Source organism: Bufo bufo, chromosome 8 (genome assembly GCF_905171765.1).
Source record: "Bufo bufo chromosome 8, aBufBuf1.1, whole genome shotgun sequence".
NCBI classification, from domain to species: Eukaryota; Metazoa; Chordata; class Amphibia; order Anura; family Bufonidae; genus Bufo; species Bufo bufo.
In genome coordinates, this window is record NC_053396.1 from 12690918 (window position 1) to 12714945 (window position 24028).

The 24028-nt window shown below is 53.8% G+C and overlaps 1 protein-coding gene across 2 annotated transcripts in view; it reads left to right on the forward strand.

The window, feature by feature from the left end:
• The window catches only part of PLXNA3 (plexin A3), a 75138-nt gene that overhangs the window by 31948 nt on the left and 19162 nt on the right, over nucleotides 1-24028 (forward strand). For both annotated transcript variants that reach the window (XM_040405134.1, XM_040405135.1), the window contains exons 4-9: nucleotides 5547-5675; nucleotides 6066-6166; nucleotides 17616-17739; nucleotides 17847-18000; nucleotides 20994-21093; nucleotides 22630-22744. In XM_040405134.1, coding sequence (XP_040261068.1) covers nucleotides 5547-5675; nucleotides 6066-6166; nucleotides 17616-17739; nucleotides 17847-18000; nucleotides 20994-21093; nucleotides 22630-22744 — 723 coding nt within the window. The remainder of the gene's footprint in view (nucleotides 1-5546; nucleotides 5676-6065; nucleotides 6167-17615; nucleotides 17740-17846; nucleotides 18001-20993; nucleotides 21094-22629; nucleotides 22745-24028) is intronic.

Consider the following 24028-nt stretch of genomic DNA (forward strand, 5'->3'; position numbering starts at 1 on the left):
TTCACCCGTTTCAGTGTAGCGGAGCGCCAGTTTACACCGTTTTGCAGCAGATGTTTCCGTCCCGGGTGGATGTCTGTTTTAGACGACCCCGACTCAATGACCTGTCTCTAGGAGATGCCATAATTTATGATCAAGTGGGACTCCTACCGTTCCTGCAAAGTGTAGGGGCTTTAGCGCTGTGGCCCCTTCATTCCTTACCGGTCATATGAGCCCTTTATATATATATATATATATATTAGCGGAGGCGCGTAATTAGGACTGGTACAGTCTTCTGCTCTGGAGGACTGCCCTCTTGCAGTACCCTGTTTTCCCTTTAGAGGCGCTGTAGAAAAACTGAGCATTAAATCAGACGATCCCAGCAGCATGATCATAGGCACACAGTGGGAGAAGCAGGTTGTCCACACCTGACAGTCCCCTAAAGTCGCCCTCTTTGAGGTGTATTCGTCCTGTAGATCACAGGAGCCGTAGGAATCATCATCTCCACCGAAAAATGCATATTTATGGTCTGGAGTAAGGAAGTCGTTCTTCGCCTCCTGCCCCAAATACTACCAGGAAATAATGAAGGTTAGCGCCCCTGCTGCGCCTGGATATTGTCGCGTTGCTGCCTCTTTATTGCTTTTAATAATCGCTATTATGTCTCGGGGACCTTAATTGGTTTGGGGGATGGGGCCCCAAGGGTTTAGTGGTGGCGCAGTGTGCGCCTGGTCCTGTAAATAGGGTCAATGATAGCGTTCCCGTCTCCCCGTGTGATGTTTGTGTAAGGAGTCGTCGAGCTTTAATTACATCCTGTGTACACCGCCGAGCAGGGGACCCGCAGGAAAAAGACCCTTTAAGGGTCCGTCCCCACATAGGTCACCGGTTGGTCGGCCGCCGCCTCCAGCCTTGTTTAGTGGTTTCGACCAGTCCATTCAATTACAGTCTGCCGTGGAAGGCCGGCCTCGCGGATATTAATTATTTTTCTGCAGATTTATTGAAAGGCTGCTTTTAAGCCGCTGCGGTTACATGGCGGTAAGGGGCACCCCTCCCCCCATAGCCTGAGAGATCACCGTCTTACAGTGGCGGACTCTATTAAAGGGACATGCTGCGGCGTGCGTAGAAGATGCTGCTTCCTTCCGTTTCCGGCTTATTGTAATTCAGAAAATCTAGGTTAAATTATTTTTAAAAAATATACAAAAAATGTATATAATGACACAAAAATTCTAAAGAATTCCTTTATCAGAATGGACTATAGTAGGGCATGATTGCTCTCCCCCGATATAAAGCACCAGGCCATCGTTGTAGGATCAGGTCCGGTGAGTGACATGTGCACTTGATTGTTTTACCTGGCACTGCGCCATGCATGTGGTAGTGGCCGTGTCTGGTACTACACATTATTACAGCTTCGTCCAGTTTGAGTGAGTAGCACTGGGCTGCAGTACCAGGCACGGCCACTAATCTGACTAGAGTGCTGCAGCCAATTTAGTCTGTTGATCGGTTGGGGTTCTGGGGGTCGGGCCGTCACTAATCTACTATCGATTCTAGATGCGAAGGATAGACCTTCAATATTTCTAGGCGTTGTGGGGAGGAGCTGCAGTACCAAAGGCAGCCTGTGCACCAGGGTGGTGCCATTTCCCAGTTGGTGCTCCGAACCAGTGCCTTTCTCCCCCCCCCTCCTCCTCTGAACCAGCGCCATTCTCCCCCCTCCTCCTCCTCCGAACCAGCGCCATTCTCCCCCCTCCTCCTCCGAACCAGCGCCATTCCCCCCCCTCCTCCTCCGAACCAGCGCCATTCTCCCCCCTCCTATGTACCAGCTCCATTCTCTCCCCCCCTCCTCCTCCTCCTCCTATGAACCAGCGCCATTCTCCTCCTCCTCCTATGAACCAGCGCCATTCTCCTCCTCCTCCTCCTCCGAACTAGCGCCATTCTCCCCCCTCCTCCGAACCAGCGCCATTCTCCCCCCCCCCCCCTCCGAACCAGCGCCATTCTCCCCCCTCCTCCTCCGAACCAGCGCCATTCTCCCCCCTCCTCCTCCGAACCAGCGCCATTCTCCCCCCTCCTCCTCCGAACCAGCGCCATTCTCCCCCCTCATCCTCCGAACCAGCGCCATTCTCCCCCCTCCTCCTCCGAACCAGCGCCATTCTCCCCCCTCCTCCTCCGAACCAGCGCCATTCTCCCCCCTCCTCCTATTAACCAGCGCCATTCTCCCCCCTCCTATGAACCAGCGCCATTCTCACCCCCCTCCTTCTATGAACCAGCGCCATTCTCACCCCCCTCCTTCTATGAACCAGCGCCATTCTCCCCCCCCTCCTTCTATGAACCAGCGCCATTCTCCCCCCTCCTCCTCCTCCTCTGAACCAGCGCCATTCTCCCCCCCCCTCCTCCTATGAACCAGCGCCATTCTCCCCCCTCCTCCTCCTCTGAACCAGCGCCATTCTCCCCCCTCCTCCTCCTCTGAACCAGCGCCATTCTCCCCCCTCCTCCTCCTCCGAACCAGCGCCATTCTCCCCCCTCCTCCTCCTCTGAACCAGCGCCATTCTCCCCCCTCCTCCTCCTCTGAACCAGCGCCATTCTCCCCCCTCCTCCTCCTCTGAACCAGCGCCATTCTCCCCCCTCCTCCTCCTCTGAACCAGCGCCATTCTCCCCCCTCCTCCTCCTCTGAACCAGCGCCATTCTCCCCCCCCTCCTCCTCTGAACCAGCGCCATTCTCCCCCCTCCTCCTCCTCTGAACCAGCGCCATTCTCCCCCCTCCTCCTCCTATGAACCAGCGCCATTCTCCCCCCTCCTCCTCCTCTGAACCAGCGCCATTCTCCCCCCTCCTCCTCCTATGAACCAGCGCCATTCTCCCCCCTCCTCCTCCTATGAACCAGCGCCATTCTCCCCCCTCCTCCTCCTCCTCTGAACCAGCGCCATTCTCCCCCCTCCTCCTCCTATGAACCAGCGCCATTCTCCCCCCTCCTCCTCCTCTGAACCAGCGCCATTCTCCCCCCTCCTCCTCCTATGAACCAGCGCCATTCTCCCCCCTCCTCCTCCTATGAACCAGCGCCATTCTCCCCCCTCCTCCTCCTCTGAACTAGCGCCATTCTCCCCCCTCCTCCTCCTCTGAACCAGCGCCTCCCCCCCCCCCCTCCTCCTATGAACCAGCGCCATTCTCCCCCCTCCTCCTCCTCTGAACCAGCGCCATTCTCCCCCCTCCTCCTCCTCCGAACCAGCGCCATTCTCCCCCCTCCTCCTCCTCTGAACCAGCGCCATTCTCCCCCCCTCCTCCTCCTCTGAACCAGCGCCATTCTCCCCCCTCCTCCTCCTCTGAACCAGCGCCATTCTCCCCCCTCCTCCTCCTCTGAACCAGCGCCATTCTCCCCCCTCCTCCTCCTCTGAACCAGCGCCATTCTCCCCCCTCCTCCTCCTCTGAACCAGCGCCATTCTCCCCCCTCCTCCTCCTATGAACCAGCGCCATTCTCCCCCCTCCTCCTCCTCTGAACCAGCGTCATTCTCCCCCCTCCTCCTCCTATGAACCAGCGTCATTCTCCCCCCTCCTCCTCCTATGAACCAGCGCCATTCTCCCCCCTCCTCCTCCTATGAACCAGCGCCATTCTCCCCCCTCCTCCTCCTCTGAACCAGCGCCATTCTCCCCCCTCCTCCTCCTCTGAACCAGCGCCATTCTCCCCCCTCCTCCTCCTCTGAACCAGCGCCATTCTCCCCCCCCCCTCCTCCTCTGAACCAGCGCCATTCTCCCCCCTCCTCCTCCTATGAACCAGCGCCATTCTCCCCCCTCCTCCTCCTATGAACCAGCGCCATTCTCCCCCCCCCTCCTCCTCTGAACCAGCGCCATTCTCCCCCCTCCTCCTCCTATGAACCAGCGCCATTCTCCCCCCTCCTCCTCCTATGAACCAGCGCCATTCTCCCCCCCCCTCCTCCTCTGAACCAGCGCCATTCTCCCCCCTCCTCCTCCTATGAACCAGCGCCATTCTCCCCCCCCCTCCTCCTCTGAACCAGCGCCATTCTCCCCCCTCCTCCTCCTATGAACCAGCGCCATTCTCCCCCCTCCTCCTCCTCTGAACCAGCGCCATTCTCCCCCCTCCTCCTCCTCTGAAGCAGCGCCATTCTCCCCCCTCCTCCTCCTCTGAACCAGCGCCATTCTCCCCCCTCCTCCTCCTATGAACCAGCGCCATTCTCCCCCCTCCTCCTCCTATGAACCAGCGCCATTCTCCCCCCTCCTCCTGGCGTAATATTTCCTGCTAATCCTCCCGATTACTGGCAGGTTGTTATGGATGAAATGATTACTTGGAGAGCATAAACCAGCACTTAACACTGCACTGTCAGACAGGAGGCTGTGCAGAGACGAGGCAGTGCCCGGCGCTGTGTGACATGATGTCATAGGGGGCAGACGAGCATGGCTCTGGGCATGGACGGCATGTTGGCGTAGGGTTTGCATAAAACACTATTTTGACTGTATGCCAAATTCCGGAATGTTGGCAAGTGTCAATGGTGTGGGCTGTGGCATGAGGCTTAGACTGCTCAGCCTGGGCACTGCATGGCTCACAGGGCGCTGCTCGGGGGTAAGGGCGGCATATAGGGTGACTGCTCGGGGGCGAGGGCGGCACACAGGGCACTGCTCGGGGGCAAGGGCAGCACACAGGGCACTGCTCGGGGGTGAGGGCGGCATATAGCGTGACTGTTCGGGTGCGAGGGCCACACATGGGGCACTGCACGGGGGGCGAGGGCCGCACACGGGGCACTGCATGGGGGCGAGGGCCGCACACGGGGCACTGCATGGGGCGAGGGCCACACACTGGGCACTGCATGGGGGCGAGGGCCACACACTGGGCACTGCACGGGGGCGAGGGCAGCACACAGGGCACTGCACGGGGGCGAGGGCAGCACACGGGGCACTGCACGGGGGCGAGGGCAGCACACGGGGCACTGCACGGGGGCGAGGGCAGCACACGGGGCACTGCACGGGGGCGAGGGCAGCACACGGGGCACTGCACGGGGGGCGAGGGCCGACACACTGGGCACTGCACGGGGGGCGAGGGCCACACACGGGGCACTGCACGGGGGGCGAGGGCCGACACACTGGGCACTGCACGGGGGGCGAGGGCAGCACACGGGGCACTGCACAGGGGCGAGGGAAATTTCTCGTATGTTTATCGCGGGCGCATTCTGAGAATTACCCTCTGTTTTCTTATAGCGGATGCTGTAACTTCACGCTGCGGGCGAGTGCCCAGCATCACCCCTGGTACACGGACATGTCCGCAGTGTGCATGGCGCATCTGCGTCTGATCAGAGTCCTATCATCTTGTCGCACGGTTGTCCAAGGGCCGAGCATCGCTTCCTCTGCCTTTTGACAGTCTGAAATGTCGGGCCCCTCGTGTAGTCAGCACCGCCCCATCCCCCGCATTACCGCCTCTGACCCCCGATCTGTCCCGGTGATAGAGACTAATGAGTTGTCATGTCTGAGCATTTGTAGAAACATGGCGGGGGTGGGGGTCTTCAGATACAATGCCCACTCGCACAAAGACCCCAGTGTCCTGCCGCCGCTCACCACAAGTGTTTTCTTGCCTTGACAGATTCGCGTAGATAGCCCCGCAGATGCCATCTTGTACGACACGGCGGCCGTGGTGCCAGGGAAGCCCATACTGAGGGACATGGTGTTCAGCCCGGACTGGCAGTCTGTGTACATCCTCAGCGAGAAGCAGGTGAGACGAGGACTCGCCGGCGGCCATGACTGTCAGTAATGTTGATAATGAATGTCATTAAAGGGGCATTCATGGCCGAGGTAGGAATAACCTGAGCAAGCGCCGGACGGGGGCGGCTGGAGATATGAAAGCAGCGGGCGTACCTCCGCCATCCGGTGCTTACTCGGGTTATTCCCATCTCAGGCCATAGGTCATTCTCCTATAACAACAGTTCCGGCGGTTTTTTTTTTTTTGGTTTGTTTTTTTGCTGTATTCTGCTGTTCCTCTGTTATTCCTCCTGTAAATGTATAAATATCAGATAGATAAGACATATTACGTTTATCGATGCCTCCGGTAAACTGTGTAGGGCGCAGGACAATTGTGGCTAACGAGGGTTTGGTGTGCTTACAGGTCAGCCGCGTCCCCGTGGAGAGCTGCCAGAGGTATAACACGTGCGGAGAGTGTCTGGGGTCCGGAGACCCTCATTGCGGCTGGTGTGTCCTGCACAGCAGGTGAGACCACACAGGACGTTCAGTATGTTGAGTGTGTGACGGTTTGGCTCCGCTCACTCCATGAGACATGTTATTATCAGATGCTGTCAGTGGTGCAGCCTCAGGCTTCGGGCCTGTAAAGTTTTTTTTCACATTTCTACTGTGTATCACAGAATATAAATGAATATTAAACAATTAAAGGGGTTATCCAATTTCACAAACAGCCCCCCCATGTGCCAGGCCCCTCACAGGTAATATACTTACCCCGCTCCCCGCACCGCCGCTGCTGCAGGGGGCGTGTCCTCCTGTATCTGCTTCTTGATGAACGCTTTCAGCGCCTGCGCAGTAGAGGTGCGACCATTGTCACCTCTGGATGTGGCATTACACGGGTCATGGCATTTTTGAAATCTGAACAGAAAACGGACCCATCCCTTTTAAAGGGGTTGTTCAGCAGACAATCCTTTTTGAGTGACCCTCGGTACCCCCCCACCGCTGCCGTTGAGACACTTACCGGGCACCCGTTGGTCTCTGCCTCCTGGTCCTGTCTTGACCATTTCCTGTGCGTGGAGAGAGGCGCATTCTCAGTATGTTTCCTAGGTGAATACTGATAGAATGTATGGCGCATGCACAGGATTGAAGGCTCTGGTGAGCAAACAATTATAAGGGGGAGGGGGGGGGGGGGGGCGTGAAAATCAGCCCAGGCACTAAAAGGATTTTTGACTGTAAAGGGATCGTTTTAATCAGCAGCATCAACCCTATCAGTTTTTTTTATAGGGTTGATCCTGCCCTTTACGCGATTTCACGTCTCTGCAGATCTGTTTTCCCCTCTTTGCACGCTCCCAGCTAATAGTTTACCAGAGATCCGCTAATGCACGGCTTAATTTATGAAAATATGTTGTCTTGGCTCCGCCGCCGACTTTCCCCGAGAGCCAAGATTCCACGTTCTCGGAGATGAAGCGCCGGCCTAGACAATATGTTGTCTCTTATTTGCTCCTAAGTAACACATTCTGTTAATGGCTTGTCGCTTCTGTAATATTTTTATTTTTATATTTTTTTTTTTTTGCTGCAACTTCTGCCGGTGAAAGCAGACGATTGTTCAGTTGCTCGGCAATCTGGATGATTAGTTGTGACATAGGGATTCTGGGATGGGGGGGGGGTAAGGGGGGGGTTCTGCGGGCGGCGTGATTGCGTTCCGGATACGTGGGGAAGATTGCTGTTTATGTAAATGACACATTTAATTTTGTCATGTGCTGACAAAATTAGGGGTGGGGGGGGGGAGTCTTGTGTTCGTCAATCCGTGTAATTCATGCGTGATTGTCATTCCTGCGCTGGTAAATTTTAATCGGAAACCCAAACTTACTTCTTAAAGGGCGTCTGCCAGAAGGATCAACTCTATTAAACGAGCCTACGACTCAGTAGAGTGGATCCTGCTGATTAAAATGATACCTGCCTTGTGAAAATCGGTGGCGGCGTTCCTGAGAAATAAAGGCTTTTATTATTTATACCAGTGAGGGCTTCAGGGCGCTGAGGGGCGTGGCCAGCACTGGGAAGTTGAGCTAGGCCCCGCCCCTTGGTGCACTGAAGCCCTTATTTGTATAAAGAATAAGTCTTTTTTTTTTCTCAGGAACGCCGCCACCGATTTTCACAAGGCGGGTATCGTTTTAATCAGCAGGATCCACTCTACTGAGTCGTAGGCTCCGTTAATAGGGTTGATCCTGCTGGCAGACTTCCCTTTAAGAACGCCACAACCAATTTTTACAAGACGGGTATCATTTTGATCAGCAGGATTGACCCTACCAGACAGCGTACCTGATTCAATAGGGTTGACCCAGCCGATGGTTACCCTTTTAAAAAGGACCTGTCGCATCTCCTGACGTTTCTACGTTAGTAAATGCTTGTATTTCCCATGAAATAGCAATTTTGGTGCCTCTTAGATCTCTCTGCGTTGTGCCGCTCCTCTGTTATTCCTCCTGGAAATATCTGAAGTGGGGTTTAGATAGTTGTTGGGGTTCCTTTATTTTTTAATAGGGGTGTCTCTGGCTAAAATGTGGGGCCGCGTTACAATTGCTCCTATGCCTGCTGAGACTTGTAGTTCTACTGCTGCCGGCAAGAAGGGGTTTAAAGGAATAGCCTGCTAGAAGATGCCCAATGGTTGGGTGACTTGTGTAGGGACGGGCACAGATAGGGCGGCTGTCGGCGGAGGCGCAGGGTTGATGTGTGTGTCTGGCCGGCCCGGCTGGGGTTTAACGAGGAGGAAGTGTAGTGTTCCCCTCCCCCCACCCCGATGGATTTAACAGTTGTGTGTTCCCAGGTGAGGGGAGAGATTCTCCAGACTAGTCCCCTCACACCTCCCCGCATAGCAGAGCCGGGGCCTTAACCCTGTGCGTCCCGGTGTACAGGTGCTAGGGAACGGGTTCCTCTCGGGGTCAGTTCACATGGGGCAGATTTGTCGCAGTCATCTGAATGGAGGGAACGGAGCTAAAGTTTCCGCAGCAGATCTGCAGAGTGTGAATTCTCCCTTATGGACGCCCTTTCATGATCATATTGTGTTCCCTTCCCTCTGACCACAAATTCCCCCCTCCCCCCCTAGGATTACCTCATCCTCCCCACCTCCCCCCATCGCTCCCTGCCATGGAATGCTTCATCGTTTTTGCCTGATGAGAGTTGTACTACTGCCGTGTCTTGCAAATCGTCTTCCTTTGCTTTAATTTGGTTGTGCCAAAATCTAAACTTATCAGCTATCCTGGCGATGGGGGGGGAGGGGGTCCAATCGATGAGACCCCACAAGTATAGGGGTCCTATGTCCTCCATTTAAACGGATCAGCGGTCGGCCATGTGCGCTGCCGCTCATTTTAATGCGGATTTGGAGCAGTAGTGGGCATCCTGTGCGGCCGCTCCATTCAAATGGGAGTCATGGGACCCCTGTTCTTGTGATCGGTGGGGGTCTCCAATGTCTGATTGTGGGGGGTCCGAGCACTTGTCCTCTGCTATCCCAGTCGGTCCCACAGATATTGAACGGAACAGTAGTGGGCATGCTCTACAGCTCTATTCAAACGGGGGTCAAAAGACCCCTGTTCTTGTGATCGGTGGGGGTCCCCAATGTCTGTCTGTGGGGGGGGGGTCCAAACACTGTCCTCAGTTATCCCCGCCAGTCACATAAAGGATGAATGGAGCAGTAGTGGGCATGCTCTATTCAAACGGGGGGTCACAGGACTCCTATACTTGTGATTGGTGGGGGTCCCAGTGATCAGACACTTATCCTGTGTCTGATTTATGGGGGGTCCGATCACTGTCCTCGGCTATCCCCGCCAGTCCCATAGAGATTGAATGGAGCAGTAGTGGGCATGCTCTACAGCCGCCCTATTCAAACGGGAGTCATGGGACCCCAATTGTTGTAATCGGTGGGGGTCCCAGCCATCAGACCCCCTGTGATCACTTATCCTTTGATTGTGGGAGGGTCCCGGCTGTTCTTGGCTATCCCCGCCAGTCCCACAGAGATTGAATGGAGCAGTAGTGGGCATGCTCTACAGCTCTATTCAAACTAGAGGGGGGGGGGGGGTCACAGGACTCCTATTCTTGTGATTGGTGGGGGTCCCAGAGCTCAGACACTTACCCAATGTCTGTCTGTGGGGGGTCCGAGCACTGTCCTCGGCTATCCCCGCCAGTCCCATAGAGATTGAACGGAGCAGTAGTGGGCATGCTCTACAGCTCCTCCGTTCAAACCGGCGTCATGGGGCCCCTATTCTTGTGATCTTTGGGGTCCTCCAGTAATCGGACACTTAGCACCTATTCAGTTGTAAGGCTACTTTCACACTAGCGTTTTTTGCGGATCCGTCATGGGATCTGCAAAAACGCTTCCGCTACCTTAAGTCTGAAGCGTTTTCTTCCGGTATTGTGACCCTATGACGGATCTCAATAGCGGAATGGAAAACGCTAATGTGAAAGTTTTTTGTTTCTGCTGCACCCCCTTTAAGTGCGGATGTTTCTGTCGGCTTTACAGCAGCAGCCTGGCACGGAGCTCTTATTCCATAGTAACATGTCCTGTGTGTAAGCAGGATATAGAACGAGACTACTTTCCCATTTTCCTCCTTCACTATGATACATATTCCTCGTGCCGCTTCTCCTGTAAACATCCCCCCCTCCCCCAGTCATTTTCTTTTCTGCATGTGCCCAAAACATGCAAACAATATCCCACCCACCGCACTGCCGCCGTATACTTGGCCCCGGTCCCCACATCTGCCCCGAATCAATGCCAGGGATTCCCGTCATGGCATACACAGGCCCGGCGGGGTCACTACACCTGCTCTCTGCGCCAGGCCGGGCTGCCGCGTTCCATCGAGGGCCTGTCTCGTGTCACTCATGTCTCGGGGGAGCGGGGAAGAGACCGCCGTTTGATGTCTTTCTATGAGACACTCAGGCGGTCTGCCCCGGGCCAAGTTTAATTTCCAAAGAATGCTTTTAGAGAAAGGGACAGCTGGCGAGGGGAGCGAGGTCTCGGGGCAATGGCTCGCCCTGCGGTCCCTTAGGGACAGCGGATTTAATGCTGCACCAGCCTTTCTAACTAGGGCGTACAGTTACATATCTTCTGGGGGTCCGTCAGCTGTAATGGCGGTCCTATAGTGACTGCTCTATGTGAACTCTAAAGAGACTGTTTAGAGGTCTCCATTGACTGTCTCTCCCGCCGTAGGAATGATCATATGGTAGCTTGGGCAGAATGGGGGTCTCAGACCCCAGAGGATCTCTCTGTATCATACCGTGGTCTCTCAGGTGACCCCCCACACACACACACCTCACTCTTGCATCATTCAGGTGCCGGACGGGGCTCTCGAACCCTGATTGGTCTCTCTGTCTCATACTGTGGTCTCTCAGAAGCATTCTGTCTCTTTCACGCCCCCTTTCACTCTCGCTTCCCTAAGATGCAGGACTGGGGTCTCAGACCCAGGATGGTCTCTACATCTCATTCTGTAGTCTCTCAGGAGCGTCCTGTGTCTCTTTCACGCCCCCTCTTCACTCTCACACATCCTTAAGATGCAGGATGGGGGTCTCAGACCTGGGACAGTCTCTCCGTCTCATACTGCGGTCTCTCAGACACGTCCTTGGTCTTTCATGCCCCCTCTTCACTCTCACATCCTTAAGATGCAGGATGGGGGTCTCAGACCTGGGACAGTCTCTCCGTCTCATACTGCGGTCTCTCAGACACGTCCTTGGTCTTTCATGCCCCCTCTTCACTCTCACATCCTTAAGATGCAGGATGGGGGTCTCAGACCCAGGACGGTCTCTCCGTCCCACTGTGGTCCTTCGATTCTTTCACACCCCCTCTTCACTCTCACATCCTTAAGATGCAGTCTCAGGCCCAGGACGGGTCTCATTGTGGTCTCTCAGAAGCGCCCTCTGTCTCCTTCATGTCTCGCATCCCTCAGATGCAGGACTGGGGTCTCAGACCCAGGATGGTCTCTGTCTCACTGTCGTCTCTCAGAAACGTCCTGTCTTTCACGCCCCCTCTTCACTTGCGCATCCCTAAGATGCAGGATGGGGGTCTCAGACCCTGGACGGTCTCACTGTGGCCTCTCGGAAGCGTCCTCGGTCTCCTTCATGTCTGGCATCCCTCAGATGCGGTGCGGGGGCCGAGGGTCTGGATTATCAGGCAGCTCCACACTTCTAATCCTATTAGGAGGGGCACAAATCCTGTTTGGAGAAGCCTGATCCAGCGAAGGTGCCTGGGGAGGGTCCGCACACACAGCTGCGTGACAAAGTCCCCCCCCCTCAAGGCCGTCTCTGCAGAGCGTCCTCCGGCCTCACCTTCTGCTGTACGGGGCCCGGCCCCTGCCTTGTATCGCTCCCCCCGCCCGGCTCTAATGTCCCTCATTGTAACCTAAAACTGTGCAAATCCACCCCGATCACAGTGCAACAATGCCGCCTTTGTAGGGGGATGAGGGGCGACCCTGGGGCTTGCATAGATTTGAAGGGGGTCTCTGCCCACGGCCGCTGCCTTGTGTGTAGTGCATTGTGCGGCGTCTCAGCTAAATCCTTGTTTTCCTTGCAATTTCATTCTTTCCACCATGTTAGATTCTGGCTCATAGTCATCGGTCACTGACTAAGGGGGGGTCCACACTGTATGCACCCCCCCCCCCCCCCCACACACACACGCTCCTGCCTGTTGGTCAGACCCAGCTTTCCCAGAATCCTGCAAGACCCATATCTGCAGCATGGAGCTGAGGGCGTATCACTGCAAAAGTAGATGCACCATTCAGGGGTGAGGCTGGGCGACAACCCATGCGGAAGCTGTAATGGCGGCAGTATTGGTTGTCACCTCAGCTTTTGTAGACTCCATGCAGGCAAGGCTGGCCTTAGGCGCAATCCTTCGTTTGGCAGCCATTCCTTCTGACCTCCCTATGCACATGCATGCTCGGCTCAGCTAACCAATGTAGCAGCTATACTCTACCCAGTGGACGATGACGTGTTTGTTTCCGGAGTACCCCTTTATGCACCGTAGTGGCCATGGCGGCCATATTGTTTGTCACCCAGCTTTCCCATAAATGGATATAACAGTTGAATGGTTTATTCAGAGGGCTGGTCACAGTCCTCATCCTGCTCCTCCAGGACCCCCATCATCTCCTTAGTGATTAGGACCCCCCTCCTCCCACTTCCTCTCTCCGCAGAGTGCACCTTCTGTCATCAGCGCCATTCTTCCGTCCACTTGACTGGTTCCTGTGTGGTGACGAGCGCCGACGTCCCTGCTGCCCCCTCGCGGTGTCGCGCAGGCAGCGCGGTGACGGCTTCTGTGCCTCCAGCCTGGCGGCACTTTTTATTTTTTTTTTCTGAAATGTCAGCGCTCTCGCAGACTGCCTGCTCCCGCACTAATGAGGCCCCCCCCCCTGCCCCGTCTCTCAGTACTACTCCCATCTTCAAACAGCCTGCCGTTAACCCTTTGTATGCTGGCTCTGGGCCCCGTCTGTCATCTGCTGTGGCGGCTAATCTCTCTGGATGGTCCCTAATTCTGGGACTCTATCTCCAGGACGTTAAAAAAAAAGGGCAGCCGAAGCCGTTTTCTGCCGTCATGTGACCTCAATGAGCGTGACGGAGGCCGGCGATGGATCTGCGTCCCATCGGTGGAAGCCCAGACTGCGCCGTGGATCGCGGCTGAGAACGATCGCATTGAGTGACCAACACTCTGGGGCGGTCCAAGAGGGGCAGAATTGGCAGGGACTGTCCCAGGCCAAAAAAGGGCAGTTTTTCGCCCACAGGCGGGGCTTACGTTCCCTCAATTTACCAATTGCTACGTTGGTAAGTATGCAGTTGACAATATGGTGGCGGTCTCCAGCAGTCCCATAGAGAGTGAATGGAGCGGCAGGGCGACCACTGCTCTGGCGGGTTAAAATCCAACTGGTCTTGTCCCATTAGACTGGTGGACCCCACCGGAATTGTCAGGAATAGCTGAGAAGCGGGTCTCCTAATAAACGTAAGGCAGGATCTGGGACAGACTGGTTGCTAGGAACATCTGTCCCTAGCAACCGCCCGCCATGCATAGTACTAGTGCATGTGCCAGCAGGAAGGACAATAAACCTGCGAGTCTGGGGGGGGGGGGGGGGGGCTGGGAGGCGCAGGAACCTTTGTGTCTGGCGGATGCTGTCATTTGATTTACAGGTTTCTGCAGATTTCTGTTCCCTCGCTCTGCAGCCATGTGTTTTCTGTCTCCTGACGGCGGGGGCTGCCATAGCAGTTCTGTCATAGCACCCCCCTTCCTTCCCTTTCAGGCATCTCTCATCCATATAACAGGTGTCTCTAGTCGTCCGCCCGCCGCTCTCAACACCACAGCTGTCGGCAGCGTGGAAATTCCAGCTTCTCCGCTGGACGGGCTGCCATGGACGAAATATGTGAAACTCCCCCCTGAACGCCTGTTATCTGGGGAACGTCAGGCCCTGCGGTTGCGGGGGTGTCGACTGCGAAATACGGTTATGACCCCTAACACGTACCTCCATTTTACTTTTGCTTTATAGATTTTTGGCGGATTTCGAGTTGTCGTCTGCTTTACGCTCCAGTCGTGTCCAAAGCTGCTGTCAAAATCCCTCTGGTTTCCCTCTGTCATTTACACGCCACGCCATGTGTGCTCCCACAATGCACTGCTCCCTGGTTTGCGAAAAAGCAGCTTAATTGCGAATTCAGCTCTGGATGCAGAGAGACCTAAAACCAGAGCGGGAAGGAACTCCACTCGCCTTCAGATATGTCGCATCGCGTTTTCAGGACCTCTGCTTGCCCTTCAGTAAATATTTTTATTCGTCATGATGATCGCACAGGGGCTTGACTCTTGACGAGCGTCGCACCGCCGTACATTCCGCCACGGTTGGACAGCTGTTACCCCGCCCAGTATATATACGCCGTCCGCGAGAGCCGTCGAGCGTGCCTTTTGATCTTCTCGCTTAATCTTTGGCGTGAAAACTGATACCGGCGCGAATTCTCTCCGCTAACATCCTGCGCTCCGTCTTTAATCTCTTATATATTTTATGGTCGTATGATTCATAGCGAGATGAAGGGTTTCCCTCTGCAGAGGTCAAACCTCTTAATGGCCGGGCGGCCTCTCCTGATAATTATATGGCGTCCTCTCCCCCTCTTATATTCAGTGGCCGGGCTGTTAATACCACCGTAAATCTTACGCTCCGTCCTTTCGCACCCAGGCCCGCTGCCCACCCGACGACCCTCCCTGTCAGCGCCCTCCTCCCTGTCAGCACTTTGGCCTTATTGCCCTCTCCCCCCCTTCCCTTTATGATGGTGATTAAAGCAGTGGCGCTGACCGACCCTGACCCCCGTTCAGTCCTCCTGTAATATACCGCCATGGCTCTCTCCAGCTATTCTTCTCCAGGGAGCAGGAAGCGGCCGCTGACAATAGGGCTGCGTGGTGGGGGGGGATCGTTCAGGCCGGAGGGATCCGGGGGTCCTGCACTGTGATCCGATTAGGACATGTCGGATGCCTTGTGCTAATAAAGTACTTTATAGGCAGAGCCCTTCCGGTCACTGGCATCGAGGACAATGAGGTGTGAACATTAGGGGGGTGGGGGCCCCCGGAGACTGGGATCTGGGCTATTATGCGCTAATGCCTCTGCGCCATGACGGTGCCCTTTCCTTTTGTTTGCAGTGAACTGTGCCAGGGTAGACGTTTAATTGCCTGCTTAGGGGACTCATGGGAGGACTCTCTGTATAAAAATTCGAAAGCCCGCGGCGCCATTCATGCGGTTGATTTCACCCCTTAGATGTAAGGGGCCGGGCGATTGGTTGAGACGTGTGCCTGGAAATGAAATGGTTAATATAGGAGGATATTGGTTTAAAAAAAAAATATTAAATTAGTAAATTGGGTCTCATGGTAACTCGGGGTGCAGTGATTTTTTATTATGGAGACCTGACAGGGTGCACGGGGTTAATTATGTAAATGAGCAAGGTATGCAAAGTCTCTCTAGCGCCATCTGTCGGGATTTTATAGAATAGGACCCGATCCGATCATTGCCGGACGATCAGATGCTGGATTACAGGAAGTTTACTGTGTGGGGGAGGGGAGTGGCTGGTAACGTGTTAGGACTGATGATCTACAAGGCGTCTCGTCGGCTCAGGTGTCTCGGAGGGTTGTGTGTAACCGTTCTGTGCCCGAGGCTCCAACCGAGAAACGGTTACAGCACTAGGTGGAGAGCGCCGATGATGAGAGGCGTGTGCACACAGGACGAGAGAAGGCGAGCACTCCACGGACACGATGCAACCGTGCTCCGAAACCGGTGGAAGTTTTTACCATCATGTGGACTAAGAGCAATATTCATTGCGGGATTTTTCCCAACAGTGATGGATTTAATTGTTAATTGTTTTATGTCACTGCAAAGATTTTACTACAATTGGTCATAAATGAAAATGTTACCGTAATAGCTACATAATTACAAGCCTTAAAACAACTTAGCAGAATTAATCTACCTAAGTGGAGTGACTTACTCCAGAGCTGCACTCACTATTCTGCTGGTGAAGTCACTGTGTACATACATTACTTATCCTGTACTGATCCTGAGTTACATCCTGTATTATACTCCAGAGCTGCACTCACTATTCTGCTGGTGCAGTCACTGTGTACATACATTACTTATCCTGTACTGATCCTGAGTTACATCCTGTATTATACTCCAGAGCTGCACTCACTATTCTGCTGGTGCAGTCACTGTGTACATACATTACTTATCCTGTACTGATCCTGAGTTACATCCTGTATTATACTCCAGAGCTGCACTCACTATTCTGCCGGTGCAGTCACTGTGTACATACATTACATATCCTGTACTGATCCTGAGTTACATCCTGTATTATACTCTAGAGCTGCACTCACTATTCTGCTGGTGCAGTCACTGTGTACATACATTACTTATCCTGTACTGATCCTGAGTTACATCCTGTATTATACTCCAGAGCTGCACTCACTATTCTGTTGGTGCAGTCACTGTGTACATACATTACTTATCCTGTACTGATCCTGAGTTACATCCTGTATTATACTCCAGAGCTGCACTCACTATTCTGCTGGTGGAGTCACTGTGTACATACATTACTTATCTGTACTGACCCTGAGTTACATCCTGTATTATACTCCAGAGCTGCACTCACTATTCTGCTGGTGCAGTCACTGTGTACATACATTACTTATCCTGTACTGATCCTGAGTTACATCCTGTATTATACTCCAGAGCTGCGCTCACTATTCTGCTGGTGCAGTCACTGTACATACATTACTTTTCCTGTACTGATCCTCAGTTACATCCTGTATTATACTCCAGAGCTGCGCTCACTATTCTGCTGGTGCAGTCAGTGTGTACATAATTCGTTTTTCTCCTTGGCGCGGTCGTGTTGGGTGAAGGTGTGAGTATCTCACACATGCGTGTCACGTACAGGTGTTTACATGCACACGTGACGCGTGTTGCCCCGCACTGCTGTCTTCGCACATCTGGCGACCAGCAGGCGATATTTACGCCTCTGTGTGCGGAGAGCGACCTGATCACAGCCGTGCGCCAAACACACATTCTTGCCTCTAAACTGTCATATTACCTGGACATGTTCACAGGCTGTAGCAGGTGTTTCAGTAGGTCACCATTTTCAAGATCTCTGCTTGCTGCCAGTCACCTTGGAACACTGCTGAGGCTTAAAACCTGCCTATACTTCTCCCAACTGAGGGTTTGCTACAATTGCATCCAAGTATAAAATCCTCTGAGCTAACCATGGTAGCCTAAACCTCCTGCACTGGTAGTTTGGTACAATGTATCAGGGCAGGTAAACTGTATCCAAATAAATACAATTGTAGCAAACCCTCACCAGCTAGACAGCAGCGGATGTTGGCAACAACATATCCATTCATAGAAAGCAAGCGGGGATCTTACCAAGACGTACAAGTGTGAAGATCACTAGCGCCCCCTTGTATCTGCTCCGGTCACTACAGCTGATTTTTCGCCCGCAGGTGCTGCCGAGAGAGCGAGTGTGAGCGGGCGTCCGAGCCCCACCGGTTTACCAGTGACCTGAGTCAATGTGTCCGCCTGGAAGTGACGCCCAATAACGCCTCCGTCAGCGTCCCGGAGCTGCAGGTGAGACGGGTGCTGCAGGCAGATGCTGCAGAGCTGAGTTTGTGGTCTGTGGTCTCACATAGGACTGCAGTAGTGATTATAGTAACTGTGTCTCCTGCTCTCCTCAGCTCAATCTGTCCGTGCAGAACGCCCCCGATCTGTCGGCGGGCGTCACCTGCATGTTTGGTGACTTGGCGGAGAGCGAGGCCGTCCTGGGAGATGGAACCATTCAGTGCTCGTCCCCTTCTCTGCGGGACATTCCCGGGATTACCGGAGGACAAGGTGAGACGCTGCAACTATGGCGTTAAATGATGGAAATTTCAGCAACTTTCCAATATACTTTGTAGTACGTTTCAAGTTCTCTGCTTGCAGTCAGTGAATTGAAAAGACCATGAACACACAGTCTTGCCAACAGCTGAGCTTCTGCTAATTTTGCACCTGGTCTGTGCGTGTCCTCTCAGACCCTTTAGCTCACAGAGGATCGTCCAGACTGGGTGCAATTGTTACAGACCCTCAGCTTTCATCAGATACAGGAGACTTAGGCCTCATGCACACGAACGTATTTTTTTGCGGTCCGCAAAAACGGGTCCCGTTTTTCCGTGATCCGTGACCGTTTTTTCATCCGTGGGTCTTCCTTGATTTTTGGAGGATCCACGGACATGAAAAAAAAGTCGTTTTGGTGTCCGCCTGGCCGTGCGGAGCCAAACGGATCCGTCCTGAATTACAATGCAAGTCAATGGGGACGGATCCGTTTGACGTTGACACAATATGGTGCCATTTCAAACGGATCCGTCCCCATTGACTTTTAATGTAAAGTCTGGAGTCCCTTTTATACCATCGGATCGGAGTTTTCTCCAATCCGATGGTATATTTTAACTTGAAGCGTCCCCATCACCATGGGAACGCCTCTGTTAGAATATACTGTCGGATATGAGTTAGATCGTGAAACCTCATTTCCGACAGTATATTCTAACACAGAGGCGTTCCCATGGTGATGGGCACGCTTCTAGTTAGAATATACTACAAACTGTGTACATGACTGCCCCCTGCTGCCTAGCAGCGTCCGATCTCTTACAGGGGGCCGTGATCAGCACAATTAACCCCTCAAGTGCCGCACCTGAAGGGGTTAATTGTACTATCATATCCCCCTGTAAGAGATCAGGGCTGCCAGGCAGCAGGGGGCAGGCCCCCCCCCCCCCTTCCTCCCTCTATTGTAATAATTCGTTGGTGGCACAGTGTGCGGCCCCCCTCCCCCTATAGCATTAACAACATTGGTGGCCAGTGTGCGGCCTCCCATCTCCCCCCCCCCCCCCCCCTCATTGGTGGCAGCGGGTTACTAGCAATAGTACAATAGTAAAAGATTCATACTTACCTGGGAGCTGCGATGTTCGTGTCCAGCCGGGAGCTCCTCCTACTGGTAAGTGACAGTTCATTTAGCAATGCGCCGCACAGACCTGAGGCTGTCACTTACCAGTAGGTGGAGCTCCCGGCCGGACACGAACATCGCAGCAGCAGGTAAGTATGAATCTTCTACTATTGTACTATTGCTAAGTAACCATGGCAACCAGGACTGTAGTAGCGTCCTGGTTGCCATGGTTACCGATCGGAGCCCCAGCGATTAAACTGGGACTCCGATCGGAACTCCGCTGCCACCAATGATGGGGGGGGGGGGGGGAGATGGGAGGCCGCACACTGGCCACCAATGTTGTTAATGCTATAGAGGGAGGGGGGGCCGATGGGGGGCGCACACTGTGCCACCAACGAATTATTACAATAGAGGGAGGGAGGGGGGGGGGCGCACACTGTGCCTCCAACGAATTATTACAATAGAGGGGGGGGGCGCACTGGCCATCAATGATATTCAAACTGGGGGGGGGACGCTTCTAGTTAGAATACACTACAAACTGTGTACATGACTGCCCCCTGCTGCCTGGCAGCCCTGATCTCTTACAGGGGGATATGATAGTACAATTAACCCTTTCAGGTGCGGCACCTGAAGGGGTTAATTGTGCTGATCACGGCCCCCTGTAAGAGATCGGGTGCTGCCAGGCAGCAGGGGGCAGTCATGTACACAGTTTGTAGTGTATTCTAACTAGAAGCGTCCCCATCACCATGGGAACACTTCTGTGTTAGAATATACTGTCGGTTCTGAGTTTTCACGAAGTGAAAACTCAGCTTTGAAAAAGCTTTATGCAGACGGATCTTCGGATCCGTCTGTATAAAAACTAACCTACGGATCACGGACACGGATGCCAATCTTGTGTGCATCCGTGTTCTTTCACGGACCCATTGACTTGAATGGGTCCGTGAACCGTTGGCCGTGAAAAAAATAGGACAGGTCATATTTTTTTCACGGCCAGGAAACACGGATCACGGATGCGGCTGCAAAACGGTGCATTTTCCGAATTTTCCACGGACCCATTGAAAGTCAATGGGTCCGCGAAAAAAAAACGGCACAACGGCCACGGGTGCACACAACGGTCGTGTGCATGAGGCCTTAAAGGGATTGTCCCACATACAATACTCATGTGATAGGGGCTACGTGTCTGATCGGTGGGATCCCGCGTTCACCCGTTCGAACTGTGTGGCGGTCACGCTTGTCCACCCCTCAACACTGTGCGACTGCCGGAGGTTGGGTAGAGCAGAGTGGCAGGGTGCACGCTCGGCCAGTACATGGAGAAGCCCCTTTCTCATGATCACGGCTGCCCACCGATCCTCTGGATAGGGTATATTTAATCCTCTTTGGGCTGACCGCTTTTCTCCCTTGATGCCCCCATAGACATGCACACTGGGCTTGGCTGAGTGTGCACGTGTTCTCAATAGGAAGATGGGCATGAGCGGTTTCCGGCAGCTTATCTCCCCTGAGAAGAATGGATCAGGCATGTTGAAATGTAACCTGCCCGATCCTTCTATACCTAGACCTGTACAGCACCATACACATGAGCTGAGCAGTGCTGGAGCGCACTCTGCTATTCCACGCCGGCCCTCCACATTCATCCTGTACTAGACCTCACCCTGCTGTGCCCAGAATCATCTCGCCAGTCTCTGCCTCCATCACTGGTGCTGCCGAGCCGCCGCCATCTGTCCCTGCCCTTCCCCGCGGCGAGGTGTCCTCCTCTCCCTTATCTTCACCCCTCGAGGCAGCAAGGGAATAGTTTGGGTCCTGTCCTGAGTAATCAGATGCCAGCTGCTAGCATTGGTTGCATTGCAGAATTTAAAGGGGTCCTCCCATTTTTAGGGACTTATCAATGTGAGATCATCTGTCTGTATTGCAGGGGCTCTGCACACCGTCCAGCTGCATCTGAAGTCTAAGGAGACCGGCCTGAGGTTTGCCAGCACCGACTTCGTCTTCTACAATTGCAGCGTCCTCCAGTCGTAAGTGTCTTGGGGGGTTTTGGGAAGGGGCAGGGGTGTTCCTCCAGCGATGCCTCAGTGACTGGCTGCGTGCAGAGGAGATATCCTGCACCTCTGGCATTGAATGTCGCTCGCAGGAACATCTCTGCGTTATCCGGAAGGATTGTGGTGTTCACCGGGGCACGTTCTAGAACGACCAGGGAATCGCATGAATAGCAACTCCCTAATCTCTCTCTACGAGGAGGACTGCGGTAAGGAGGAGCAGCAGGGCCCATCCAGTGAGGAGCCACGGGTCTCTTGCATTCCAGTTTTTCACCATTTTTTCTATATTTCTGCTTGCTGTCAGTGAATCAATATATTCACATTTTACAACAAGAGAATGAAAACTCACACAGACGTAGTCTTTCTCACATCTGAGAGTTTGTTACAATTGGACAATCCGGTCTGGACAATCCTGTGTGAGCTGCACAGCCAGCAGACCCCAGGGCTGGTAACGTTGTAGAGAAGGCTTCAGGACCGGGGAGAGAGGATGTATTCGACTTGCAGAAGATTGTCTAGGCTTGATGAAACTGTAGCAAAACCTCAGCTGTGAAAACTATTAGGTCTGTATGGGTTTATTTCAGTGTCAAAGTTGCCTGTCACTGACTGCAAGCAGAGATCTTGAAACCGGGAATAATAAAAGCTCAAATTGCTAATTAATTTTAATTTTTTTTAACCATAAACAGATTTAAAAGGGTTGCCCCGAGATTTAGACTTCAGGGCGATAGATAATTCAGGCTTAGCGGGATAGATAATTGTTTAGAGGGGGTCCGGCTGCTGATCACTAGGGGTCCTGTCCCCCCAGTATGAGCGGAGCGGTGGTCCTCTATTCCTCTCTACGGAGGTAGCCGAGTAACTCTTGGATTTCTCCCTCAGCCCCATAGAGATGAAGGGAGTGGCACTCGCATACTCGACCGCCGCTGCATTCAAATTGGGGGGGGATTCGGGACCCCCACCGTTCAGTCAATCCTAGCCCCATATCCTGTAGGTAGGGGATAAGTTAAAATCTTATGACGGCCCCATAAACGTAGGCAGAGAACATTTTATTGGGGACACATGCATGCTCCGCCAAGCCCAGGGTGCGTGTGGAGATGGCCGACAAGTACTCGCCCGCCAGCTAGACTGTATGGTCAGCATTAAAGGGGTTGTCCCATATCCACGGGGTGAGTGTCTAATCAGTGGGGGGTCCGTGTTCCCCTTTCGTTCTGCCGGAGAGAGCCAATCACGTCGGACCCCCTCGATGAGACACTTGTGGACAGGAAATAAAGTTGCTGTAATGGGACAACCCCTCTAAGTCCACAGGGTGCCGGAGGTAGCGATCAGTGGCTGACAGGGCTCCTTTGTCCCCCTTTCTGTGCACTGCAGCTCTGCTTCTTTTGATTGTATAAGGACAAGTGCACGGAGAGCTGATGCCTTTAATAGATTTCCTGTTGGTCCTGATCTAGAGATTTAGACCACCTGTGCTTTACTGACCGCTTCCGAATGATGAGTTGTTGTCCGTTTTTTGGTATCTTGCAGGTGCCTGTCCTGTGTGAGCAGCCCGTACCCCTGCCACTGGTGCAAATATCGCCACATCTGCACCCACAACGCGGACGAGTGCTTCTTCCTGGAGGGGCGAGTCAACAACACGGAGGTGCGTACCTCTCTCTATACCGGGGGGGATGGGTCCCGTCACGGTAAAGCGTCTCCTCGGTTAAAAAAACGCCTGAGATTCTTATTAATGATGAAGACGCTCGCCCTCCCCGCCGCTTGGCATATACCTTGTCAGCAAGTTCCAGTGCCAAGCACCGGTGTTAGCGAGCGGGAGCGAGATTCACACAGCGCAAAGTGTCAAGGGGCGGAGGGGACGCGGGTGTTTAATCAGGAGCGCCTGACTCCCCGCTTCCTCACACCTCAGGAAGGGTGTCAATCGCTCCTGAACAATGCCATATACATACAGCGTATATATAGAACCGCCACAGCGCAAGGAATCCGATTCTGCCAACTTTCTCCCCAGTGGGCTGGCAAAGGAGGATGGCGGTTGGCATTAGTAGATACAGATTTAACCCTTAATTTGACAGCCTGCACCATGAATGCACTGATTTATTAGAAAAATTCAGGCAACTGCTTGGATGGCAATCTCCTTTCTAGACTCTTGCATGGCGGATCTGGCCGGTCGTACTCTCCATTGCTGCCTAATTTGCTATTCAGGAGTCTCGGAGTGATGACACGGTCATTGGCCGCTAGTGTAACATGGCGGTAAGTCTGCACACAAGCCATTCAGACATGCCCCAGCCCAAAAATGGCAGATAGCGGAGAACAATGGGTCGGTAAGGCATGGCGCCCCTTTAAGGCATGTGCACTGGAGGGTTAATCCAGGTTTGTGCACACAGATACTGGTGTGCATCCCTTTCCCCCCTTCGTGAGAGGTACATTTGCATACACGCAGCCCTAGCCTAAATCTAACCCGCGTAGATTGGCTCGGAGTAGCAGCAGAGGGGCCGTGTTTCCATGGTAACGGGATCCTTCCTGAGCATCTAGCCGTAAGTAGGTAGGAGGCGCGCGGCCCCTCATCATTCTATGCCCATCTCCTGGGGGCTTCAGGAGGGAGGGGGGGGGGGGACGAGGAAGGAAGCGTCTGAGATGACTTGCATGTACGAGGGCAACAACGTGGCGGTAATACAGTTATTCCGTGCGGTAGGACATATATAATCAGTGATACAAAGTCCAGATCCGGGGGTCTGCCGCCTCCCTGTCTATCAACTGCGGGGTCAGGGCTGACCGCAGGGAGTCGGGGTAAACGACGGGCGGCCAGCGCTAAGAGGAAAGCATGTCGGGGGGTTAATGGAGCGTGCGTAAAACGGAGAAATTAACGTGATTATTATACTGGGGTGTTGAAAGCCGCTGCTTCTCATCCACCATAATGGAAAGTGACGGT